This window comes from Phoxinus phoxinus (genome assembly GCF_949152265.1).
Source record: "Phoxinus phoxinus genome assembly, chromosome: 21".
In the NCBI taxonomy this organism is placed as follows: domain Eukaryota; kingdom Metazoa; phylum Chordata; class Actinopteri; order Cypriniformes; family Leuciscidae; genus Phoxinus; species Phoxinus phoxinus.
Window position 1 is genome coordinate 31,220,932 of NC_136896.1, and position 27,500 is coordinate 31,248,431.

At 39.3% G+C, this 27,500-nt stretch overlaps 2 protein-coding genes across 4 annotated transcripts in view; one reads left to right on the top strand and one right to left on the bottom strand.

The window, feature by feature from the left end:
• Nucleotides 1–7,427, top strand: part of bsk146 (brain specific kinase 146) — a 15,008-nt gene extending 7,581 nt beyond the window's left edge. Inside the window, exons 2-4 of the mRNA XM_079594888.1 lie at nt 1–30; nt 1,289–1,491; nt 5,563–7,427. The exon at nt 1–30 is cut by the window's left edge and continues 168 nt beyond it. Of these exons, the coding sequence (XP_079451014.1) occupies nt 1–30; nt 1,289–1,491; nt 5,563–6,357 (1,028 nt within the window). The 3' untranslated portion in view covers nt 6,358–7,427. The remainder of the gene's footprint in view (nt 31–1,288; nt 1,492–5,562) is intronic.
• Nucleotides 7,428–11,808: 4,381 nt separating this feature from the next.
• The window catches only part of LOC306989316 (uncharacterized protein), a 17,762-nt gene continuing 2,070 nt past the window's right edge, over nt 11,809–27,500 (bottom strand). For 2 of the 3 annotated variants that reach the window (XM_079594889.1, XM_079594890.1), the window contains exons 2-6: nt 20,529–25,126; nt 17,756–17,849; nt 16,988–17,037; nt 16,356–16,414; nt 11,809–12,998 (exon numbers count right to left, since the gene is read on the bottom strand). In XM_079594889.1, coding sequence (XP_079451015.1) covers nt 16,370–16,414; nt 16,988–17,037; nt 17,756–17,849; nt 20,529–25,121 — 4,782 coding nt within the window. In that variant the 5' untranslated portion in view covers nt 25,122–25,126 and the 3' untranslated portion in view covers nt 11,809–12,998; nt 16,356–16,369. The remainder of the gene's footprint in view (nt 12,999–16,355; nt 16,415–16,987; nt 17,038–17,755; nt 17,850–20,528; nt 25,127–27,500) is intronic. The other variant, XM_079594891.1, reaches the window with a different exon arrangement.

Below are 27,500 nucleotides of genomic sequence, written 5' to 3' on the forward strand. Positions count from 1 at the left end.
AGGTGGACCTCGTCATCCATAAGAGCAGAGGTACAGACCAGTCCACACCGCTACTATCGGCTACTGATCCTTCAGATCAAATCCTAAAACATAATCAAGTAAAGTCCCCCTGTGGTGTATGTGGTGTTATTAATCTGCTTTAACACACACATGTGTAAGTTCATAAGTGGACAGCATTGCTGAGTATTTTCTGCTTAAAACTGCAGTGAACCAAAGACAGTCTCAAACACACGGTTTGAAATCGCTGGTGTTTCTGACGTCACACACTACCTTGACCAATCAGATCAACGTGTGATCGTCCACCAGTGGATCTCTGAGTGAGTGAGTGAGTGGAGGCGGGGCTCATTTGCATATTCATAGAACCACGCATACTAAATGAGGCGAGGGTGTCGAGACATGAAGACAATATTTTAAAGGAAAAAAAACTTTGGGGATCAAAGATGTTTTAAGGGATACAAATTATAGACTACAGGGGGACGTTAACTGAAATAAAAAAAAATTGTTTAAATTGAATGTACTAAAATAAAAATATAGCTTAATTTACATTTATGCATTTGGCAGACGCTTTTATCCAAACCGACTTACATTGTATTTCAAGCTACACATTTACATTCTTACCAGTTCTTGCTTTCCCTGGGAATCGAACCCGTGACCTTGGCGTTGCAAGCGCTCTACAGTTAGAGCCACAAGAAAGCATTAATAAACATCATTACTCCAGTAAGTGGCGACAGACGACATAATGAATAAGTCACTGAATCATTCATTCAACCAATCATGTTAGAAAACACGTATTCATTCAGAAAATGAAACGTGACCCATTGAATCGTTCAATTTAAGATCATTCATAAACATTAATTTATTTGGGAATTGACTGTTTCATTGAATAATTTACTTATCCAATTCATTCAAAACACTAATTCAGTCGGAAACAAAACAAGTGTAGTCTATAGTCATCAAGTATAAGAGTCAAATATATAAAAAGAACTCAAATGAATGAAAATGACAAACACACACAACAAAATTAGTCAACTTAAAATGAAAAGAGAAAATGCAAAAATTAAATCTAACTCACAATATTATTATAAAATAACACTTGATGAAATATGTCGGATGAAAAAGATATTTGTATTTATTTTTGTCATTGAATATTAAAGTGCTTGTAAAGTAGTCCATTGTGTTCAGGCTCATGGTCTACGTGTAAATGCATTGCTGTTGTGTACGCTGTAAGGTTTATAATCTAAAAGCGATAAAGCTCTAATTGGCATGATCTTCTCTCCTCGATCTACAGGAGCCAAGATGGCGCTGAAGTTTCTGAAGAAGAAGACGACCAAGCTGAAGAGCTTCGTGCGCGAGTACAGCGTCTCCCTCTACGTGTCTCCGTGTCCCTACATCATCAACATGTTCGGCATCGCGTTCGAGACGGACGAGTACTATGTGTTCGCACAGGAATACGCGCCGTCCGGAGATCTGTTTGATATCATTCCACCACAGGTGATCACAATCATTTAATGATCAATAAAGCAACAGTTCTCTCAAAATCAGGGACTTTTTAAAATCTTTGTAAGGGACATTTTTATGGTTTCCTTAAATCTTAAAAAAATGACACTGCAAACGGCGTCTGTCTGTCCTGGCATTTACAATACTGATAGTTTCAAAGCAGCTTTACAGAGATAACAGTAAATCATTCATTTAGTTAATTTATATATATATATGGCCGTTCTGGAGAAAACCGTGATGTCATCGTCCAGCTCAGTTCAGTTCTCATATACTGCTATCAATGCAGGAGATCAATAACAGTGTTGAATATTAAATTAAATGTTGTGTCGGTGTGTTACGACCGGTGTTCATGTGTCTTTTCTATCGCACTGTGTTCTTTTTCTCTCCTTCTTTGTTCTGTTTGATCCCGGACGAGCCCCCAATTATCACGGCCCGTGTCCAGAAAACTCTAAAATAGGGTGTAATAAAATAAAATAAAATAAAATAAAGATAGTTTGTGGAAATGGAATCCCAGCAACGAATCACTCCCATTATTGATTATTACTCTGATTATTGCTTATGTTTGTTAACAAACAAGTATTCATTACTTCAGTGAGCTCATTGTTTCTGCCTTAAATTATTACATTGTTTAATTAATAAATGTTTTGCTAACTGTGATTTTGCATATGTACATTTCTGAAATACATAACTTCACATAACACATAACAGAGATCACTCCAAATTGTAATGTGGACTTGTGGATTTTCTGTAACACCGTCACAACACGCGGTAAAATGTTCTTTTCCATGTTAATGAGAGTTGTTGTGCTAACCGGCCGCGCCGGCGTCACGCGACGATTCTATTGTAGAAACGGTTTCTATTTTTCTGCGGCGTCGCGCTGGAGCAACAAACACAAAGTGTGGCGATGATAATCTCAGGCGCTGTTTATTTGCTTTATTTAATGTTAAAAGCGTGTCATGTGACTGTGAATATCATTAGTGCTCCAGCTTTGAGCTGTAAAAGCAACGCTGGATAATTCACCTTCTGATTGGCTGTGCACTCGCAGAGACTCCGCCCACACGCTGTTCTGATTGGCTGTGCACTCGCCGCGAGACTCCTCCCACACGCTGTTCTGATTGGCTGTGCACTCGCCGCGAGACTCCTCCCACACACTGTTCTGATTGGCTGTGCACTCGCTGCGAGACTCCGCCCACATACTGTTCTGATTGGCTGTGCACTCACCGCGAGACTCCGCCTACACGCTGTTCTGATTGGCTGTGCACTCACCGCGAGACTCCTCCCACACACTGTTCTGATTGGCTGTGCACTCGCAGAGACTCCGCCCACACGCTGTTCTGATTGGCTGTGCACTCGCCGCGAGACTCCGCCCACACGCTGTTCTGATTGGCTGTGCACTCGCCACGAGACTCCGCCCACACGCTGTTCTGATTGGCTGTGCACTCGCCGTGGAACTCCGCCCACACACTGTTCTGATTGGCTGTGCACTCGCTGCAGAGACTCCGCCCACACGCTGTTCTGATTGGCTGTGCACTCGCCGCGAGACTCCGCCCACACGCTGTTCTGATTGGCTGTGCACTCGCCACGAGACTCCGCCCACACGCTGTTCTGATTGGCTGTGCACTCGCCACGAGACTCCGCCCACACGCTGTTCTGATTGGCTGTGCACTCGCCGTGAAACTCCGCCCACACACTGTTCTGATTGGCTGTGCACTCGCCGTGGAACTCCGCCCACACACTGTTCTGATTGGCTGTGCTGTCGCCATGAGACTCCGCCCACCTGTGGGTTCTGATTGATTTTTACGCATCTCGCAGTCGCGTCGCGTTTAGTGTAGACAGACAAATTATTTGTCGCAGGAATCTTATTGCATCGCATCTGGTTAGGAGAAGGTGTAAGGCTGCTTTGGAACGATGTGTATTGTGAAAACCGCTATACAAATAAATGTGAATTGAATTTGATTATAATCACTCTTGATTATTGATTATTCCTCTGATTATTGATTATTCCTCTTGATTATTGATTATTCCTCTGATTATTGATTATTCCTCTTGATTATTGATTATTCCTCTGATTATTGATTATTCCTCTTGATTATTGATTATTCCTCTGATTATTGATTATTCCTCTGATTATTGATTATTCCTCTTGATTATTGATTATTCCTCTGATTATTGATTATTCCTCTGATTATTGATTATTCCTCTGATTATTGATTATTCCTCTTGATTATTGATTATTCCTCTGATTATTGATTATTCCTCTTGATTATTGATTATTCCTCTGATTATTGATTATTCCTCTTGATTATTGATTATTCCTCTGATTATTGATTATTCCTCTGATTATTGATTATTCCTCTTGATTATTGATTATTCCTCTGATTATTGATTATTCCTCTGATTATTGATTATTCCTCTGATTATTGATTATTCCTCTGATTATTGATTATTCCTCTTGATTATTGATTATTCCTCTTGATTATTGATTATTCCTCTGATTATTGATTATTCCTCTGATTATTGATTATTCCTCTTGATTATTGATTATTCCTCTGATTATTGATTATTCCTCTTGATTATTGATTATTCCTCTTGATTATTGATTATTCCTCTGATTATTGATTATTCCTCTGATTATTGATTATTCCTCTGATTATTGATTATTCCTCTTGATTATTGATTATTCCTCTGATTATTGATTATTCCTCTTGATTATTGATTATTCCTCTGATTATTGATTATTCCTCTTGATTATTGATTATTCCTCTGATTATTGATTATTCCTCTGATTATTGATTATTCCTCTTGATTATTGATTATTCCTCTGATTATTGATTATTCCTCTGATTATTGATTATTCCTCTGATTATTGATTATTCCTCTGATTATTGATTATTCCTCTTGATTATTGATTATTCCTCTTGATTATTGATTATTCCTCTGATTATTGATTATTCCTCTGATTATTGATTATTCCTCTTGATTATTGATTATTCCTCTGATTATTGATTATTCCTCTTGATTATTGATTATTCCTCTTGATTATTGATTATTCCTCTGATTATTGATTATTCCTCTGATTATTGATTATTCCTCTGATTATTGATTATTCCTCTTGATTATTGATTATTCCTCTTGATTATTGATTATTCCTCTGATTATTGATTATTCCTCTGATTATTGATTATTCCTCTTGATTATTGATTATTCCTCTGATTATTGATTATTCCTCTTGATTATTGATTATTCCTCTTGATTATTGATTATTCCTCTGATTATTGATTATTCCTCTGATTATTGATTATTCCTCTGATTATTGATTATTCCTCTGATTATTGATTATTCCTCTTGATTATTGATTATTCCTCTGATTATTGATTATTCCTCTGATTATTGATTATTCCTCTTGATTATTGATTATTCCTCTGATTATTGATTATTCCTCTTGATTATTGATTATTCCTCTGATTATTGATTATTCCTCTGATTATTGACTATTCCTCTGATTATTGATTATTCCTCTTGATTATTGATTATTCCTCTGATTATTGATTATTCCTCTTGATTATTGATTATTCCTCTGATTATTGATTATTCCTCTGATTATTGACTATTCCTCTGATTATTGATTATTCCTCTTGATTATTGATTATTCCTCTGATTATTGATTATTCCTCTTGATTATTGATTATTCCTCTGATTATTGATTATTCCTCTGATTATTGATTATTCCTCTGATTATTGATTATTCCTCTTGATTATTGATTATTCCTCTGATTATTGATTATTCCTCTTGATTATTGATTATTCCTCTGATTATTGATTATTCCTCTGATTATTGATTATTCCTCTTGATTATTGATTATTCCTCTGATTATTGATTATTCCTCTGATTATTGATTATTCCTCTGATTATTGATTATTCCTCTGATTATTGATTATTCCTCTGATTATTGATTATTCCTCTGATTATTGATTATTCCTCTGATTATTGATTATTCCTCTGATTATTGATTATTCCTCTTGATTATTGATTATTCCTCTGATGATCGGTGTGTTTGTGCACAGGTGGGTCTCCCGGAGCCGGTGGCGAAGCGCTGTGTCAATCAGGTGGCCATCGCTCTGGACTATCTCCACTCCAAGAAGCTGGTGCACAGAGACATCAAGCCCGAGAACATCCTAATCTTCGACAAGGAGTGTCGTAAGGTCAAGCTCTCGGACTTCGGCATGACTCGGCGCTCCGGTTCTCCGGTGAAGCGCGTGAGCGGCACCATCCCGTACACGGCACCGGAGCTCTGCGACTCGTCCAAGCACGAGGGATTCAGCGTGGACTACAGCACAGACGTGTGGGCCTTCGGAGTGCTCCTCTTCTGCATGCTCACCGGGAACTTCCCGTGGGAAAAGGCCATGCCTCCCGACTCCTTCTACGAGGAGTTTGTGCGCTGGCAGAGACGGCGAACCAATTCGGTTCCGTCTCAATGGCGTCGCTTCACGGACGAAGCCCTCCGCATGTTCAGAAAGCTCCTGGCGCTGGAGCAGGAACGCCGATGCTCCGTTAAGGAAGTACTGGAGCACTTCAGGTACCGCTGGATGCTGGACGGGAAGAGCGGGGAGAACCATCATCAGTCGGCGCTGAACTCTTCATCCGAGGAGGAGGAGCTGCTCGCGGACCGCATGAAGAAGCAGAGCTTGTCCCCGAAGGCTTCGAAGAGCATCGGCGCGGAGTCGGGACCGGCGCACCTCTTCACATCGGTGTCCACCAACAGCTCCGTCTCGTCCACCAACAGCTTCGAGCGCTCGGCCCGGGACAGTCCAGCGAGCAGCCGGATCCTCGTCACCACGCCCATCGAGATCTGTGTGTGAACACACACGCATGCGCAAGACCAATGAACGGGGACGTAGTACAGCGCGATTATATGGAAGCCCGTTTACACCGCCGTGCTTTTGTGAATATTATGTTTAGGGATGACCGATATATCGGCCACTATATCGGTATCCGCCGATATATGTTCATTTTTATCGTTATCGGCCTGATAAGAACATTTGGCCGATATATTAAAGCTGATAAATAGTGTATTATTTCCTGTTCAACATGATGCTTTTGAATTGCTTGAAATATGATTGAAATCACTTCAAAACGGAAAATTGTGCAGCGCAAGTCTGTAATATCGGCTACATAACATTATAATGAGAATATTATTATTGTGTGATTGGGACATGATGAGACTTTGTAATCAGGCTCTGAAAAATGTAGATTTATCCGCCAATATATCATTTATCAGCTTTTTGAACTATAAAAAAATGATCGGTTATCGGCCAAAATGGTCATATCGGTACATCCCTATTAATTATGAGATAAAAAGGCATAATAATGATGTACTGACTCATAATTATGACAAAAAGTCACATTTATTATGTACTAAGTCATCATTATGAGATTAAAGACAAAATTATGACAGTTATAATTATGACTAATCATAGATATGAGATTTAAAAAATGTAGATTATGAAATAAAAATGATTATGATCAATCATAATTATCATGATTGCGACTTCTACCCCTGGTTTCACAGACAAGGCTTGAGTCTAGTTTCAGACTAAAATGCATGTTTGATCTGTTTTAACTGAAAGCATATATTAAAATATGTCAGTGCCGCTGTTTCGTCTCAAGATGCACATCAGAAGTGTTTTTAGTTCCTTAAATGTCTTAAAAGTTTAGCCACTTAAATGTCCTAATTGAATTTAGGCCTAATCTTGTGTTAACTTGTCTGTGAAACCAGGCCTTGTTGTCATGGTTTCGGCTCACTTTTATAAATATGACCTTTTATGTCTGAATTTTGACTTTTTATGTCAGAATTTCCACTTGGGCAATTTTTACTTAGAAGTTCATAATTTCGACTTTTTATGTCAAAATTATATTTTATATATACACCGTTCAAATTATGACATTTGAGACATTATGGCTATTATACTTAAAACGTCATAATTATGACATAAATCGAAATTATGACTTAAGTATAATAGCCATAATGTCTCAAATGTCTCTCAAATGTCATAATTTTGACTGTATATACAAAATATAATTTTGACATAAAAAGTCGAAATTATGAACTTGTAAGTAAAAATTGACCAAGTGGAAATTCTGACATAAAAAGTCAAAATTAAGACTTAAAAGGTCATTATTATGACATAAATCTAAATTATGACTTAAGTCAGAATTTCGACTGTGGTCATTATTTCAAGTAATCTCATAATTATGACTTAGTATACAGTTTGACATTTTATGTTATGATTTACAAAATACTTTTTTCGTACGTGATGAAAATGGGCTTCCAGTCACATTAGCGTTAATTCAGCAGAATTGAATGGGCGAAAATGTCAGTTGTTTATCGTCAGAAACCGCTCACACAGAAGTCGCTTTCAAACCAAACTTTCTGTTCGTTCGTCAGTTCGAATTCGTTACGCCGAATTCACGTGACAAACTTGAAAATGTGAGAAATCTTTCAACCTCACGCGAAATTCCCATGACGTGGATTCCTTTTGAAATGACTGCGTTTCGCCCGCGAAAATTCGCTGAACAACGATAAATGTGAGCGCATCTTTAAACGCAAAAAAAGAAGACAAATTAAGGGGTCGTTTACACGACAATGTTTTCAACTAAAAGTTAGTCTTTTTCATGGATCCGTGTGAACAACGTTGTCGTCTGTACGAGAAAAACGCGAAGAAAAACATTTCCGTGTTTAGTTGTTGTCGTGTAAACGAACCCTTAGTTTGTGTTCGGTGTCGGTTTGATTCTCCGGTCGCTCCACTAACATTCCTGACTGAGATGTGCGTGTTTAGAAACGGTCTGCAAAGAAACGCACTGAGACTGTGAGATACCGCGCAATTCAACAATAAACGAGTGGATCGAAAGCTTGAATCCACTTCCGGCTCGGGAAGAAATACGAGGGCTTCCCACAAATCTCTAAAGCAATATATGAAGCAAAAAAATAGAGGAGAATATCTGGGATCTTCATTCTTGTGAGGAATTCATCAATATCATTTCTGTGAACAAGCGAACAGTGAGAACGAGAACTGGGACGTTTATGAGAGCGGATGGTGAACTTATGAATGCGTGTTCGAGATTTGCCGCGTACGAATTAGATGTTTAGTTATTTAAATCCTGATTTATTTAATGTTCAGGACGTGCAACTAACGAAAGGGTTCCCGAGCTGACATTGGACGTGTGGAAGATATTGCATGTGTTTATAAATTGACTTGTAGACTGTTGTTTTTAATTAATTGTTCTTAATTTATCAGGATTCCTAGTATGCAGAAATATATATATTTTTAAGTTGATGAACAAACATCAATATTTTTTATTTAATTTTAGTACTTTAGCACAGTTGTGCCAAACTTATTTTTAACGTGGCTGATGGTCGGCTGCTTCGACGAACATTCATTGAAAATTATGGACGTTTATTCATGATGTTTTAGAGTATTTCTCAGAGTTTGGCTGTGATTGCTTTATGATATTTCTGTTGCAAAAAAAAAACCATACAATATCCATCCGTTTGACAGGTTGAAAAGACATTTTTTGCCTATACTATTGTTTGTCTGGTGTTCCCCCTTTAAAGTATTCTCTTATATATTTTCTACACTGGTTTAAACTGAAATGCAAAACAAAGAGCGCAGATGTGCGCGAGCAAACATAGTAATAACTGCATGATGAAAACATTGAAAACAAGTGTTTTAAGATTTGTGAGAATTGATGTAATGAATTTTTTTGCCGTCACAATTTCTTGCATAATGTTTCAGAGTGAAATTTTTAGTAGATGACATAGGGCAAAACATCAAGCCAGCCAAATGAACCGTTCGTTTTGTTGTCGTGTTTGTATTCTGCTGTTGTTGTTGTTGTTGTTGTTTATTTCTCACTGAGATCAAGAACTACCTGATAAAGCCTGTGCGTGTGAAACACATCTGCTGTCATCTACTGAACCCATCATTTTCAGCTCCCCAGTCCCCAGACATCAACAGTGTCGGCCCGGATCCGGTACATGTGTATTCCACGCGTGCCAGACGTGGCCCGGATCCGCTACATGTGTGCCAGACGTGGCCCAGATCCGGTACATGGCTGGATCCGGTACATGTGTGCCAGATGTGGCCCAGATCCGGTACATGTGTGCCAGACGTGGCCCATATACGGTACATGGCTGGATCCGGTACATGTGTGCCAGACGTGGCCCAGATCCGGTACATGTGTGCCAGACGTGGCCCAGATCCGGTACATGTGTGCCAGACGTGGCCCAGATCCGGTACATGTGTGCCAGACGTGGCCCAGATCCGGTACATGGCTGGATCCGCTACATGTGTGCCAGACGTGGCCTAGATCCGGTACATGTGTGCCAGACGTGGACCAGAGCCGGTACATGTGTGCCAGACGTGGCCCAGATCCGGTACATGTGTGCCAGACGTGGCCCAGATCCAGTACATGTGTGCCAGACGTGGCCCAGATCCGGTACATGTGTGCCAGACGTGGCCCAGATCCGGTACATGTGTGCCAGACGTGGCCCAGATCCGGTACATGTGTGCCAGACGTGGCCCGGATCCGCTACATGTGTGCCAGACGTGGCCCAGATCCGGTACATGTGTGCCAGACGTGGCCCATATACGGTACATGGCTGGATCCGGTACATGTGTGCCAGACGTGGCCCAGATCCGGTACATGTGTGCCAGACGTGGCCCAGATCCGGTACATGTGTGCCAGACGTGGCCCAGATCCGGTACATGTGTGCCAGACGTGGCCCAGATCCGGTACATGGCTGGATCCGCTACATGTGTGCCAGACGTGGCCTAGATCCGGTACATGTGTGCCAGACGTGGACCAGAGCCGGTACATGTGTGCCAGACGTGGCCCAGATCCGGTACATGTGTGCCAGACGTGGCCCAGATCCAGTACATGTGTGCCAGACGTGGCCCAGATCCGGTACATGTGTGCCAGACGTGGCCCAGATCCGGTACATGTGTGCCAGACGTGGCCCAGATCCGGTACATGTGTGCCAGACGTGGCCCAGATCCGGTACATGTGTGCCAGACGTGGCCCAGATCCGGTACATGGCTGGATCCGGTACATGTGTGCCAGACGTGGCCCAGATCCGGTACATGTGTGCCAGACGTGGCCCAGATCCGGTACATGTGTGCCAGACGTGGCCCAGATCCGGTACATGTGTGCCAGACGTGGGCCGACACTGTTGATGTCTGGGTCAGGATGAACGGGAAGTCTTCATGAAAAGTTCCCAGCTAACCGGACGTCTCAGAACGTTCTCTCAAAGTTACGAACAAACATTCTTCCGGTAACATTAATAGAACGTTTGTTTATTGTTATTTAATTCAATTCATGTTTATTTGAATAGCGCTTTTCACATTACACATCATTTCAAAGCTATAATGTCTGCAAAACCTCGACATCATTCATGGAGTGTTTTAAAAATAATAATGTTACTTAGAACTTATTTTAGAATGTTCAGACAACTTTCAAAACGAACGTTCCAATAAAATGCAACATTCCGTAACGGCGCGCGCTTTCAGAACTCAACGGGACTGTGTTAGCTGGGCGGAGGACTTGAGCACAACGTGTTTTATTGGAATTACTATAGTTTGTCTTTGTGTGTTTTATTGTTAACACCTTACAATAAGGTTCATTAGTTCATTAACTAACAATTAGCAATGTTTACACTATTAATCTTTGTTCATGTTACTTAATAAAAATACATGTGCATTAACTAATGTTAACAAAAACAAACTAATTAATTTCAGTAAATGTTGAAATTAATATGAACTAAGATGAATAAATGGTGAAGTATTGTTCATATTAACTAAATGAACCTTACTGTAAGTGTTAGCTTAGCGTACGCTACACGTCTGCATGAGCTCCACATGTACTGGGAGTGAAAGCTAGTCCTGTCACTGTGCATCAGAAGTCCAGAAGAACATTAATATCATGTTCTTGCATATCGTATGCGTGCAACTGCTCAACTACACTTCCTGAACACGCTTTTATGTTAGTGACCAATGCAAACCTGGAGATTCTGCCCCGGTCACGCTGGGTTTGGTTTTTAGCTGTCGGTGATAAACTCTGAAACCCGTCTAGATCCTGTCTTTGCAATACAACTGTCTTCCTGTAAGCTCAGATTTATTCGGAAATAAATCTCGACTAAAATGTGCACGTGTTTGTTTGAGTCTCTGGCTAAAAACATGTATACACACAGGAAAATGATATGTAGGTGTACATAGTCATATATCAATGAGCAAATGAGTGTGAGACCAGCAGCGTTAGGCAAAATAAGAGAAGCCAGTTTATTACGCTGACCAGCTCGCTTTAGTCAGTTCAAGATAAATACATTTTGGGGGTAAGAATGTGGACAACAACACAAAAGAACCCTGAGATTAAGATTTAAAGACATTTGAGAAACACAACGCCAACAAAACTGGTTTCTGGTGCATTTGGTGTGATGCTAAAACAATTCATTCAAGTTCTAGAAAATACACAATATTTGTAGAGAACAGAAGTTTGGCACATCAGAGATTCTTCTCAAACTACACTTTAATGCACTGTGTCTCAACATCCCGGTGTCTCTCACTGCAAATATAACAAGTGCTTCTTGGGTAAAAATCATAAATGCACTGATTTGTCTCTTAGTAAGGCAGCAACACATGAAGAAACCCACTTTTAATATAAAATAAGAAGTTCAGCATTTCACAAATGTTGAATGGAAATATACTTTGCTTATTAATGAATGCTTTCTGAAGTCAAAGATGAGAAAACTAACATGAACTTTCCTTCAAGTCATCAAGATAACGTCTTATGATCGGTTTCAGAGACGTATCCCAGCGCACAGAGCCAACGAGAGAATCCACTGGCAGTGCGGAACAACACTAATATTCAGCGTTTCGCACAATAATTGTGAATCATAATTAATGCAGCTGAAAATGCACATTAAATGTGGATACACGTTCAGAGGAAAGTCTTCATGTAAAACATGAAGTGTGTAAATGTGACGTCGAACAGGAAGAATTGGTGATTAAACACCAGAATTTTGGCCTTGAATTCAGAAATTAATAAGATAATCTTCAAAACAAACAAAAAATCTAATTTTTTGTACACATTTTTTACACAAAGTGCCCTTGACGAAATTGCTTGCATAAACCACTTCACTTATATAGTGATGATTATGAAGAGGGGATTGCTGTACATTTCAAATTCAGTTCATAAATTAAGACAGAATAAACGGAAAAATTGATTTAAAAAAAGAATTATTATATAACCCAGATATAAATATGAAAACCCATATTGTGAAGAAGCATATTGACCGGTGATCCGCTGTCTGTGCTCCGAGACTCTGGGACTCCTGCAGTGTGTGTGTGTGTGTGTGAGCCAGTGGCCGATGTGGAGAAGTGCACAGGGTCATCAGGCCACGCTGCTGGAGGTCAGAGGTCAAGCGCTCTCTATGGGGACGACGAAGAGGCTGAAAATAAAACACACACACATTTATATTTGAGAAGTGTGAGCCACGTTTATTTTAATTTCATTTAAATTACAGTGCATATTTTTACGCCAGTAGTTTCAGTTTAGATGTAATATTGGCGCTTATAATAAATCCCACTATAATTTATGTTTGTATTTTTTATACCTGTTCTTTTCTGAATAGCGGCAACACTTTACAATAATACGTTTTCATTGGTTAACATTAGTAAGTACATTAGTGAACTCTCTCCCCGCTAGCATTTTTTTTTTTTTTCATAAAAGTTTCATTCATGGCCCCCAGAATATTTTGCTGTATGAATATATCTGAACATGCCATATCTCAAAAGAGAGAACAGAGCCTCTCCTTTTAAACAGATAAACCCGTTTAATTTAAGCTTCATGCATTCTTTTATTAACAACACTTGAATGCGAGTTTCATTAAAAAGCACCATTTTGAGCAAAATCACGTTTTGTCAAAGAAAACATCTGGATCATATTCAGAAAGTTGATCAAAACTGATTTATATGCGGTTTAATGTTGATGATGGGTTATTTTGCATATGCATATAATCATGTGTTTGATCAGGAGATTCTGAACTCCTTCAGGAGATGTGCAATAGCGCCCCCTACAGTATTACAGAGGAAACACAGAAAGCTGGAAAAGTCTGTCAATGGCGAGGAAAGTTATTATTAATAATAATAATTCGTTAAATGTATATATAGTGCTTTTCTGCGTACTCAAAGCACTTTTAACATGAACTAACAACAAAACACTTCTAAAGAATATTAATTTCAACATTTACCGAAGTTATATCTGTTAATATTATTCAGTGGATCTGAGCTAATGTGACGCTCATTATTAATGCGAGACACGGCTGGCAAAAACATCGGGTTTTTTCACTGGTCAATTTTGAGATTTTGGGATATTTGTCTTCAATAACATGTCTTCTTTCAGACTTGTGGTTAAGAAAAGTCAGAAATACACATTTAGGTCTTTATTTTACTAACTTTCTCTGTTTGCGTCTGTAGATTTCTCAGAAATTCAACAAAAGTTGGCGTTATAAATCAACATCTCTGTCTGCTTCCTTTAATCTCACACACCGTTAGAAAGCTCTCTCTCTCCTGTACAATGCTGTCGGATCCAAATATGGTCATTTCCTTTTTATCAGCAACCAATCGTGAAAATAAAAGGGCTGAATGCGCAATCTCATTGGCTGATGATAAATCTTTAAAGGCCGTTTTCTCAAAATGACTTTTCTCTCATTCTCCAAGTCCGAGATCTCCACTTCAGTCGCACCGATATACACCAAACCTTCCAGTCTTGAGCCTAGTTATATTATGAAGACATTTACAGAGGGATTTGTAAATATATTATTCCTAGCCTGATTTATATAACATTTTATTCCAAAAAACATGGCGAAAATCATTTTTTTAAGGCTATTGACAGAATATTCTGATTTACAGGAGAACAAATGTATATCCATAAATCCCTCCGTCATTTTCCCCCATCTAATATGTGAACACAATGAAAAAATACATTTTAACCTGGCTTTATCCAATACTCAGATTTCTTTTTTAAAATATATGCAAATTAGCGCATATTTACTTAGATATTGCCTAATTTGTATATTTAAACATTAAATTACAGAAAACTTGTAATACATTTTTTTCTCATCTTAATGTAGGTGATCAACTGGGAAAGTTTCATGGTGATATCTGCTAGTTAAAAATATTACCCTATTCACCTGTAGTGTCTCCTTAAAGGGGTCATGACATGGTTTTTTTTATTTTATTATTATGTTCCCTTAGGTGCAATTATAGTATTACTATAGTTTTTTTTACAAAAAACTTTTAAAATGTAGTGATTTATGACCTTTTCCCACCCTGTTTCTCATCCTCTGAGTCAAACAGTCTGTTTTGGGTGTGTTTCCCCTTTAAGAGTTCAGTGTTAACGCCCACTGTTATGATTGGCTAACGTCAGTGCCTATGCATCAATTATTAACGCCCCCAGCCAGAACATTTGCGGATTCGGCGTAACTGTTTAATAGCGGGTGATGCATGCGAAGCGATGGCTCTTGCAATGATAAAACCTTATTATGTTTGAGCCAGAATCAGAGGAAAATTAACCATCACCACAACAACGAAGACTGGATCAGCCCGTGTCCACATGGAAAGTGAAACTATTTTGAATTAATAAAAAAAAATTAACCCGAGACACTTGAAAACGGATTATTGTTGCATAATTATCCTATAGGTTCATTTGCTAACTAATTCCAATGAAATGATAGGGTGTACCACGGAAAAAAATGCATGCACAGACAGGCCATCTTTGAAGATGCAGCATTGATAAAGGCAACATTTTTAATTTTCTATCACATGTAGGCCTACTAGAAAGGCGACATATTTTCAAGATTCTCTTATACAAATGTGTTTATATTAGCCATGGTAAAAAGTAAGTTTGCGTCGTCGTTATTGAGCCCATAGTCGGCACGGACTTATCTTTGAGCAACAGTTTTCTGGCAAAGCTCAAAACAGTCATCCTTAAAATGTATAGAACAAACGCTTAAACTAACACTGCCGTGACTGAGACGTCCGCAAAAAATAAAGTGCATCCATTTTTCCCTGACGACTGGATCTTTCGCAGCGTATTCAAAGATGTTGTTTGTCCACAGCCAGGAACAGCACATCTGCGGCATCGTAATCTCCCTGTACACAGAGACCCACTCGCTCTCCGTCGACTGAACACTTGAGGCGCGCGGCGCGCGGGCGCGACAACGATACGAAATGAGCGTAGTTGTCTTGCGCTTTAAGCGTAGTTGTCTTGTGCTGGAGGCGGTCTATATGCAAACGCTGGTACGTCACTTCGCACCGTGACGTCACTTCTTACCATGGATCCAGAACGAGCTGTATTTAGAGCTTGATTAAATAAATGATTCGTTTATAATGGGGAGGACGTCTTAAGCTATGAAACTTGCAGGACGTTTTAATGGTACAAAGACCTCTTATATACCAAAAGATCAAGGCAAATTTGGTTTCTCATGTCATGACCCCTTTAATGCATTAACAAACGTCACCAGAAGTTACTGTGTAAATGTTCCTTGAATACTACTAAATGGATTTGCTGGAGTGAGGACTAAAATACGTTTATAGTGTTATGATGTTTGTAAATGTTTTGTTTAATGATATTTGACATTATTTTTGAATGTAATAATAAAAAGTGACTTTTCCACTGATTTTGTCTAAATGTGATTTGTGTTAAATTACATATATAAACATAAAAGAGAGGGAATCTAACTAAACATAAAAACGTGTGATTGATGTGCATGTAGTGCAAAAGAAACCGCATGTAGAGCTCAAACCTCGTCCTCCAGGGTCACCTGTTGATCTGACCATATGATGATCCTTTAATGGACTTGTTCTGATGCAGGAACACAGGACACAACAACACAACATTGAGCATCTTAACTTGAAAATACTCAATCAAAAATAAACAAATCTAAGACTTAAAGTCCCCCTGTGGTGAAAATCCAGCTGTTAATGTAGTTTATGTGTGTATGTGGAGTTATTAATCTGCTTTAACACACACATGTGTAAGTTCATAAGTGGACAGCATTGCTGAGTATTTTCTGCTTAAAACTGCAGAGAACCAAAGACAGTCTCAAACACACGGTTTGAAATCGCTGGTGTTTCTGACGTCACACACTACCTTGACCAATCAGATCAACGTGTGATCGTCCACCAGTGGATCTCTGAGTGAGTGGAGGCGGGGCTCATTTGCATATTCATAGAACCGCGCATACTAAATGAGGCAAGGGTGTCGAGTTACATTCAAGATATTTTAAGGCATGAAGACATTTTTCAAGGAAAAAACTTTAAATATGTAATTTTGGTGATCAGAGATGTTTTAAGGGATAAAATGATTGACTACAGGGGGACTTTAAATATTTTACATTGTCATCTAGAAAAAGGTAGAAAACAATTATACATATACCTTGTGCTTTCTGCATTTCATGGAGAAATTATCCTCATTTAATACACAACCTATAATATAGAAGAGGAAACACACATCAGTCAGTCCTGAAGAGGAGGAAGAGTACAGCAAATCATCATGAAAATCTCTAATGTAAGATTATCTTTCCAATCCAACTCATAACACTTAATATAAAAACATAAAATAAACACACAATACATTATATATATATATACACACACACATTAAAGAGGATAGATGCTCTGAAACCTCAGTGTTGTTCTGAATTCAATAACTGCTAAAACATCAACTGTTGTCTCCACTGTCACTAAGAAGACACACTATTACATCATTTCCTTCATGCAGATTCACACGCTTATTACCCGTGTGTGTTTCCATACACACGCACGCGCGCACACACGCACACACACACACGCACACGCGCACGCGCACACACACACGCATGCACGCGCACGTAATGCATGTAATCAGATCAACGTGTGATCGTCAACCAGTGGATCTCTGAGTGAGTGAGTGAGTGGAGGCGGGGCTCATTTGCATATTCATAGAACCACGCATACTAAATGAGGCAAGGGTGTCGAGTTACATTCAAGATATTTTAAGGCATGAAGACTTTATTTTCGAGGGAAACATTTTTTAAATATGTCATTTTGGTGATCAAAGATGAGTTTTATTGACTACAGGAGGACTTTAAGAATATTTAAAAATTATCTGGCAAAATTAACCCTACAACACGCGTGTATTGTGCAACATTGCCGTGTCTCTCACCTGACTGAACCGCACACATGTAGTGATACTTGTTCAGGCAGCCTTTGAAAACGCATCCTAACGTTGCTCCCCGTTTTTGGCAAGTCGAACAAACCTGGAGAAACAAACAATTGAGTGTCATTATTGCAGCGAGCGTTTGATCTTAAGGGATATGTCACCAAAAAAAAAAAAAAAATTAGCCCATGATTTACTCTCCCTGAAGCCATCATTGGTGTATATGACACTCTGTCAGACGAATACAATCTGAGTCATATAAAAAAATATCCTGGCTCTTCTGAGCTTTATAATGGGATTCAATGGGTATATTTGTTTGGAAGTCCATAAAAGTGCATCTATCCATCATAAAAGTGCATCTATCCATCATAAAAGTGAATCTGTCCATCATAAAAGTGAATCTGTCCATCATAAAAGTGCATATGTCCATCATAAGTGCATCTATCCATCATAAAAGTGCATCTGTCCATCATAAAAGTGAATCTATCCATCATAAAAGTGCATCTATCCATCATAAAAGTGCATATGTCCATCATAAAAGTGAATCTATCCATCATAAAAGTGCATCTATCCATCATAAAAGTGCATATGTCCATCATAAGTGCATCTATCCATCATAAAAGTGCATCTATCCATCATAAAAGTGCATATGTCCATCATAAGTGCATCTATCCATCATAAAAGTGCATCTATCCATCATAAAAGTGAATCTGTCCATCATAAAAGTGAATCTATCCATCATAAAAGTGCATATGTCCATCATAAGTGCATCTATCCATCATAAAAGTGCATCTGTCCATCATAAAAGTGAATCTATCCATCATAAAAGTGCATCTATCCATCATAAAAGTGCATATGTCCATCATAAAAGTGAATCTATCCATCATAAAAGTGCATCTATCCATCATAAAAGTGCATATGTCCATCATAAGTGCATCTATCCATCATAAAAGTGCATCTGTCCATCATAAAAGTGCATATGTCCATCATAAGTGCATATATCCATCATAAAAGTGAATCTATCCATCATAAAAGTGAATCTATCCATCATAAAAGTGCATCTATCCATCATAAAAGTGCATATGTCCATCATAAGTGCATATATCCATCATAAAAGTGAATCTATCCATCATAAAAGTGAATCTATCCATCATAAAAGTGCATCTATCCATCATAAAAGTGCATCTGTCCATCATAAAAGTGCATCTATCCATCATAAAAGTGCATATATCCATCATAAAAGTGCATCTATCCATCATAAAAGTGAATCTATCCATCATAAAAGTGCATATATCCATCATAAAAGTGCATCTGTCCATCATAAAAGTGCATCTGTCCATCATAAAAGTGCATCTGTCCATCATAAAAGTGAATCTGTCCATCATAAAAGTGCATCTATCCATCATAAAAGTGCATAAATCCATCATAAAAGTGCATCTATCCATCATAAAAGTGCATCTATCCATCATAAAAGTGAATCTATCCATCATAAAAGTGCATAAATCCATCATAAAAGTGCATCTATCCATCATAAAAGTGCATCTATCCATCATAAAAGTGCATAAATCCATCATAAAAGTGCATCTATCCATCATAAAAGTGAATCTATCCATCATAAAAGTGAATCTATCCATCATAAAAGTGCATCTATCCATCATAAAAGTGCATAAATCCATCATAAAAGCTCATCTATCCATCATAAAAGTGCATCTATCCATCATAAAAGTGCATCTATCCATCATAAAAGTGCATAAATCCATCATAAAAGTGCATCTATCCATCATAAAAGTGAATCTGTCCATCATAAAAGTGCATCTGTCCATCATAAAAGTGCATCCGTCCATCATAAATGCTCTGGGGGGTTAATAATGGCCTTCTGAAGTGAAGCGATGCGTTCATGTAAGAAAAATATCCATATTTGTTGGCGCCGATAGCCTCGTGGTGCAAGTGTGCCAAAATGTAGCATCGTTGTGCTTCAGGCGACCTGAGTCCGAGTCCCGGCTCGTGGACCTTTCCCCGATCCCGTCCCCCCTCTCTCTCCCTGTCTAGCTACTGTCCTATCCTAATAAAAGGCAAAAACGGCCAAAAATAAATCTTGAAAAAAAGAGAAATATCCATATTTAATACTTTATCGACTAAAATAACTAACTTCAAACAGACGGCTGTACGCAACAATTTACAGCAAAAGAGTAACCCTTGAACTTGACGCACAACGTAATGACGAACGCGGATGCCCAGCCCTGTGTGTTTGAACCGCGAGAAACTCAAAGCTTACGCTACTCTTACATCTACGTCACACATCATCAAGTGTTACTCTTTTGGCGCAAGTCGACTTGCGTAGGGCGTCTGCTGGATAGACTTTAATCATGGATAGATGCACTTTTATGAAGCATAGATGCACTTTTATGATGGATAGATGCACTTTTATAATGAATAGATGCACTTTTATGATGGATAGATGCACTTTTATGATGGATATATGACCTTTTATGATGGATAGATGCACTTTTATGATGGACAGATGCACTTTTATGATGGATAGATGCACTTTAATCATGAATAGATGCGCGTTGATGGACTTCCAAAAAAATATACCCATTGCCTCCAAATTTAAAGCTTGGAAGAGCAAAGACATTTTTAAATATAACTCTTGATTGTATTCGTCTGACAGACGAATGTCATATACACCTAGGATGACTTGAGGGTGAGTAAATCATGGGCTAATTTTCATTTTTGGGTGAACTATCCCTTTAAAGAATCCGTGTATCCAAAATCTTACCGACACTTTCGCCAACCTGACGGCTTTCTCCAGCCCGTAGAGTTTCCCCCGAACCAGAAAGACGCCGGTGGCCCATACGGCACAGTCCTGGTGGAGCCAGTGTTCGTTAGCGTCAAGAGGAACCACAGGAGGGCTAAACCAATCAGTGGCGGCGTCCATCTTAGGTTTCTTCGCTGTTGGACTAGTACACGGCTCGTTCCATCTCGACTCGCGGAAAGAGTTCGTCCAATTGCCTCTAGAAGACGGATCCGAGTCACTATTATCCTCCTCTAATGAATTGGGAATGACTTTGGAGGCCGATTTGTAGCCTTCAGGGAAATACGGCCCATGCAAGTCTCCAAGGTCGTTCGTGTTCGACGATCCCCCGCACAGACAGCAAACTAGCACGTCGTTCCGCGAGCCGTCCGCGCAAACCCGACCGTACTGCAGTCCCGGATTCGCAGGCATCATTCCCGAAACAATCCCAGCAGACGCCGAACGCTTCCCACGCTTGCTCTCCGGATCGTTCACAACCGTACAGGTGGGAAAGTCCTTGAGATGCACGCGTACATACGGCGAAAAGCTCTCGTCCCGAACCTCCTTCTTCTCTTCCTTGCAGTTCAGACATTTGAGTTTAATCTCGGGTTCCTGCGGTTGGAAAAAGGACGTGTGGTCAACTTTGCTTTTGTGTTTCTTTCGTTTCCTTTTGCTAGCGTGAGATTTCTTCGCAGAAGTTGGACGTTTGTGAGCGGTCGTTTCTTTTCGTGGGATTTCAGGGCGACTGATTGGTACGGAATGACAGTTTCTTGTCTTTTTCTTTGCTGATTGGTAACATGCATCTAAAGTCTTTGCAGAAGATGAGGTAGATCTTTCTTGGCATCTCCGTGAGCGTCTGATTTCTGTTTGTTCTTTCTGTAAACGCAATGCCGCCTTTTCTTCGGCATCATCATGCACCCTTTCCAGCACAGTGGAGGACTTGTTTTTCTTGGACTTCCTCGCCTGAGGTTTTATTGCACGTACGCGACTCGATTTGTACCTGGTGGGTTGGATTGTTTGAACAATGGCTCCCATCCTTATGCCTCTCCGGGCTCTCGGAGGAAGTTTTTTCCTCTCGAACGTCTTCTTGGTGGCGAGCGAAGATAAAACATTGCTTGTTTTGAACGCATCCATGTTTGTTTCTGCAGATTCACCGTTGATGGACTCGGTTGGTTTGTCGCAGGACAATTCTGTTGTGAGATCAGACTCCTTTTCTTGCTTTTGCTTCGCATCAACTGCTTCTCCGCTCGTCAACACATTCTCCATTTGTTCTCCTGAAGTTGATTCAGGATCAGTCAACACATTCTCCATTTGCCCTCCTGAAGTTGATTCGGGATCAGTCCACAAACTTTCCATTTGCCTTGTTGAAGTTGATTCGGGATCAGTCAATACATTCTCCATTTGCTCTACTAAAGAAGATTTGGGATCAGTCAATACATTCTCCATTTGCTCTACTGAAGTTGATTCGGGATCAGTCAATACATTCTCCATTTGCTTTGTTGAAGTTGATTCGGGATCAGTCAACACATTCTCCATTTGCTCTACAGAAGTTGATTCTGGATCGGTCAAATTCTCCATTTGCTCTACTGAAGATGATTCGGGATCAGTCAACACATTCTCCATTTGACTTGTTGAAGTTGATTCGGGATCAGTCAACACATTCTCCATTTGCTTTGTTGAAGTTGATTCGGGATCAGTCAACACATTCTCCATTTGCTCTACAGAAGTTGATTCTGGATCGGTCAAATTCTCCATTTGCTCTACTGAAGATGATTCGGGATCAGTCAACACATTCTCCATTTGAAAGGTTGAAGTTGATTCGGGATCAGTCAACACATTCTCCATTTGACTTGTTGAAGTTGATTCGGGATCAGTCAACACATTCTCCATTTGACTTGTTGAAGTTGATTCGGGATCAGTCAACACATTCTCCATTTGACTTGTTGAAGTTGATTCGGGATCAGTCAACACATTCTCCATTTGAAAGGTTGAAGTTGATTCGGGATCAGTCAACTCATTCTCCATTTGACTTGAAGTTGATTCGGGATCAGTCAACTCATTCTCCATTTGAAAGGTTGAAGTTGATTCGGGATCAGTCAACTCTTTCTCCATTTGAAAGGTTGAAGTTGATTCGGGATCAGTCAACTCATTCTCCATTTGACTTGTTGAAGTTGATTCGGGATCAGTCAACACATTCTCCATTTGCTCTACTGAAGAAGATTCGGGATCAGTCAACACATTCTCCATTTGACTTGTTGAAGTTGATTCGGGATCAGTCAACACATTCTCCATTTGACTTGTTGAAGTTGATTCGGGATCAGTCAATACATTCTCCATTTGAAAGGTTGAAGTTGATTCGGGATCAGTCAATACATTTTCCATTTGAAAGGTTGAAGTTGATTCGGGATCAGTCAATACATTTTCCATTCGCCATGTTGAAGTTGATTCGGGATCAGTCAACACATTCTCCATTTGAAAGGTTGAAGTTGATTCGGGATCAGTCAACACATTCTCCATTTGAAAGGTTGAAGTTGATTCGGGATCAGTCAACACATTCTCCATTTGCTCTACTAAAGAAGATTCGGGATCAGTCAACAAATTCTCCATTTGAAAGGTTGAAGTTGATTCGGGATCAGTCAACACATTCTCCATTTGAAAGGTTGAAGTTGATTCGGGATCAGTCAACACATTTTCCATTTGAACGGTTGAAGTTGATTCGGGATCAGTCAATACATTTTCCATTCGCCATGTTGAAGTTGATTCGGGATCAGTCAACACATTCTCCATTTGACTTGTTGAAGTTGATTCGGGATCAGTCAACACATTCTCCATTTGCTCTACTGAAGTTGATTCGGGATTAGTCAATACATTCTCCATTTGCTCCCCTGAAGTTGATTCGGGATCAGTCAACACATTCTCCATTTGACTTGTTGAAGTTGATTCGGGATCAGTCAACACATTCTCCATTTGACTTGTTGAAGTTGATTCGGGATCAGTCAACACATTCTCCATTTGAAAGGTTGAAGTTGATTCGGGATCAGTCAATACATTCTCCATTTGAAAGGTTGAAGTTGATTCGGGATCAGTCAACACATTCTCCATTTGAAAGGTTGAAGTTGATTCGGGATCAGTCAACACATTCTCCATTTGCTCTACTGAAGAAGATTCGGGATCAGTCAACAAATTCTCCATTTGAACGGTTGAAGTTGATTCGGGATCAGTCAACACATTCTCCATTTGCTCTACTGAAGAAGATTCGGGATCAGTCAACAAATTCTCCATTTGAAAGGTTGAAGTTGATTCGGGATCAGTCAACAAATTCTCCATTTGAAAGGTTGAAGTTGATTCGGGATCAGTCAACACATTCTCCATTTGAAAGGTTGAAGTTGATTCGGGATCAGTCAACACATTCTCCATTTGCTCTACTGAAGAAGATTCGGGATCAGTCAACAAATTCTCCATTTGAACGGTTGAAGTTGATTCGGGATCAGTCAACACATTCTCCATTTGAAAGGTTGAAGTTGATTCGGGATCAGTCAATACATTTTCCATTCGCCATGTTGAAGTTGATTCGGGATCAGTCAACACATTCTCCATTTGACTTGTTGAAGTTGATTCGGGATCAGTCAACACATTCTCCATTTGCTCTACTGAAGTTGATTCGGGATTAGTCAATACATTCTCCATTTGCTCCCCTGAAGTTGATTCGGGATCAGTCAACACATTCTCCATTTGACTTGTTGAAGTTGATTCGGGATCAGTCAACACATTCTCCATTTGCTCTACTGAAGTTGATTCGGGATCTAATGGACCAATGAAGTCTTGGTTTAACGACACAGCGAAGCTCACGGCTCCCGGTTCGTTTGGTAAAACGACCGGCTCCTTGGATCTGGAGATAAGAAAGACGAGCTCCGGGTTTGCATTCGGACACAATCCCTCTGGATCCGTGTCGTTGTCCTCCGGGTATCCTCCCTCGAAAGGTCCGACGTTCCACAGGGCATTAGCAGCTCCATTCTGAAGATCATCTACGCTGATGGGAAACCTGCACTCGCCGGGATCGGCTTGTAAAGACTTGAGTGTTTCCAAAGCTAGGTTTTCCATATCCGGAGGTTGTTGAAGATAGCAGAACGCCGCCACATTCTCCACAACTTGAGCCGGCGACATGAAGCCGAACGGCTCGCAAGATGCTAATCCGACCGGAACGGACACTTGCTGGAGACAGTGTTGATCCACATCCACCGGGAGCGCCGCGTCTCCCATGTCTTTCCCGGGATCATAGGCACGAAGGAACGCCGAAGGAACCCCGTAAACCGGAGAATGCTCCGAGAAGACGTGCGACCGGCTCAGATACGATAGCATGACGGTCGTGTTGGAAAACGCATCGTCCGGTTGGATCTGCTCTGTGGGAAGCGGATCAGAGTCATTCTCGGGAAGAATCGTCCCGTTGCTGGTCCCAGGATTGACGAACCAGCCCGGCGTCTGCACGACACGCGTGTTCCGCGTCAGATCGAAGATGTTGGGAAGGACAGACAGATCCGGAGGCTGTAAACCATCGGAGTTGCTGGGAGGCTCTTCCATATCAACTGGGAGAAGAAAAAGGACTGTCAGTTTAATTTGAAGGGATAGTTCACCCAAAAATTTAAATTCTGTCATCATTTACTCTGCCTCATGTCGTTCCAAACAGGGATGCATGATATGAAAATAACCGATAGTTCTATATATCTGAAAGCTGATAACCGATATATTGGCAGATAAATCTAAATCCAAATTTTTCAGAGCCTGATTACAAAAACAAGTCTTAAGTCCCAATCACACAATTATAATGTTATTCTCATTATAATTTTATGTAGACTATATGACAAAATGCATCTGAAGCGTCTCAGCAGAAGGAATTAATTATTATTTATCGGCTTTAATATATCGGCAAAATGTTCTTATCAGGCCGATAACGATAACATTAAAAATGATAATATATCGGCCGATACCGATATGGTGTCCGATACATCGTGCATCCCTAGTTCCAAACCCATAAGACTTTTGTTCACCTTTGGACAGAGGTGGACAGTAACAAAGTACATTTACTTGAGTACTGTACTTAAGTACACTTTTTGAGTATCTGTACTTTACTTGAGTATTATTTTTTCTGGAAACTTTTACTTTAACTTCACTACATTTAAGAGACAAATATCGTACTTTTTACTCCACTACATTTCTGTCAAGGTCCTCGAGTAGAAAGTAGTAACGTCAGGGATGAGTTTGGTTGTAAATGAAAGTCTGGTTGACGTCAGAACTCGACTGATGTTGGTTTCTGATGTCAACTGATTTTCCACCACAATACAACGTCTGTCCAACGGTGGAGATTAACGTCAATCTGACATTGGATTCTGACATCAACATGATTTTAATTTTCAACGTTGGGTTTGGTCTTCTAAATGCGAATATTGTCATTGTTTTGGAGCACACTAGCTTATAGATAACAAGGCTAACATATTCACACTAAAAGCCAAAAAACTGGGAAAAGCCATTTGTGTGTCCGAAACACTGATCTATATAATGACATTAGATGTCATTATATATAGATCAGTGGTCCGAAACCATTGTGGACGTTATTGAGTGACATATTCAATCCCACGACTGGAACTGTGTTATAGAGATAAATGTGATATTGATATGAGGATCGGCAGGCAGAGATTCAGAGGCATAAGATACTGTAAATTGGCTATAACATGCAACAATAATAAAACAATGCATTGACATTTACTTTTATACTTAAGTACTTTTAAAAATGAGTACTTCTGTACTTTTACTTAAGTAAAAATCTGTCTTTACAACTTTTACTTGTAACGGAGTAATATTTGACCAGTAGTATCTGTACTTTTACTCAAGTAAGGAAGTTGTGTACTTTGTCCACCTCTGCCTTTGGAACACAATTTAAGATATTTTTTATGAAATCTGAGAGATTTCTGTCTCTCCATTGAAAGTCTATTCATAAAATAAATCCATAAGAATAGGTTAAGTACGATTGAGCTTCCGTTTGAGTGCTTTCCGTTTCATACTTGAGTGTTTATATGCGAAGAAATCGAAATTAAATCTGTTCATCATATAAAGTGATCGAGTCTGGGATTTGGATTAAACCTCCCGATTCATATGGAACGTTTGAATCAGAGATTTGGGTGAACAGACTTTCAATTTAATTTAAAATATCTTCATTTGTGTTCCGAAGATGAGCGGAAGTCTTACGGGTTTGGAACGACGTGAGAAAATGATGACAGAATGATACTTTTTGGGTGAACTATCCCTTTAAAAACAATGCAATTTGACCAATGTGTTTTACAACAATAAAATGCAAAAGCTAAAATAAGAGGGTTGATGATAATCATAATAATAAAGAAAATTTACCAGCGATATATTAAAAGATGGATCTTTAGTACATCCTACTTTTCCTGCATACATGCAAAATACTACCATAAACTATTTAAGCAAATCTTCACAGCATTACTGTTTATATCGCCATAAACTGTATTATTAAACTATATAGCAAATCTAAACTGCTTGATTGTTTATTTTGCTGCAAAATATAAACTATATTATCACTCAGCTCTGATCTGCTAAATGCGACGTTAAGGTATTATAAACAAACATCATTATTCATTATGTAAAGCTACTTTGAAACAATGTGTAAAGTGAAAAGTGTTATACAAATAACTTTGACTTGACCTATACTATACAGCCGCTGTTGTTCTTTAAATGTTTAATAACTTTTGAACCGCTAATCAAATCTGTATGCTTTAAAAAGTCCAGTAAAGAGGAGATTAGTGGCTTTCATGTGGCATCATATATTCATATTTAATCTGGTTTGGACATTCAGAGGCTCCGTAGTGAATGTGATCGCGTCATCGGGTTTTGATCAGCATTGATTCGTCATAGAAACACATGTGGTTTGTTTCTCTGAGCCGA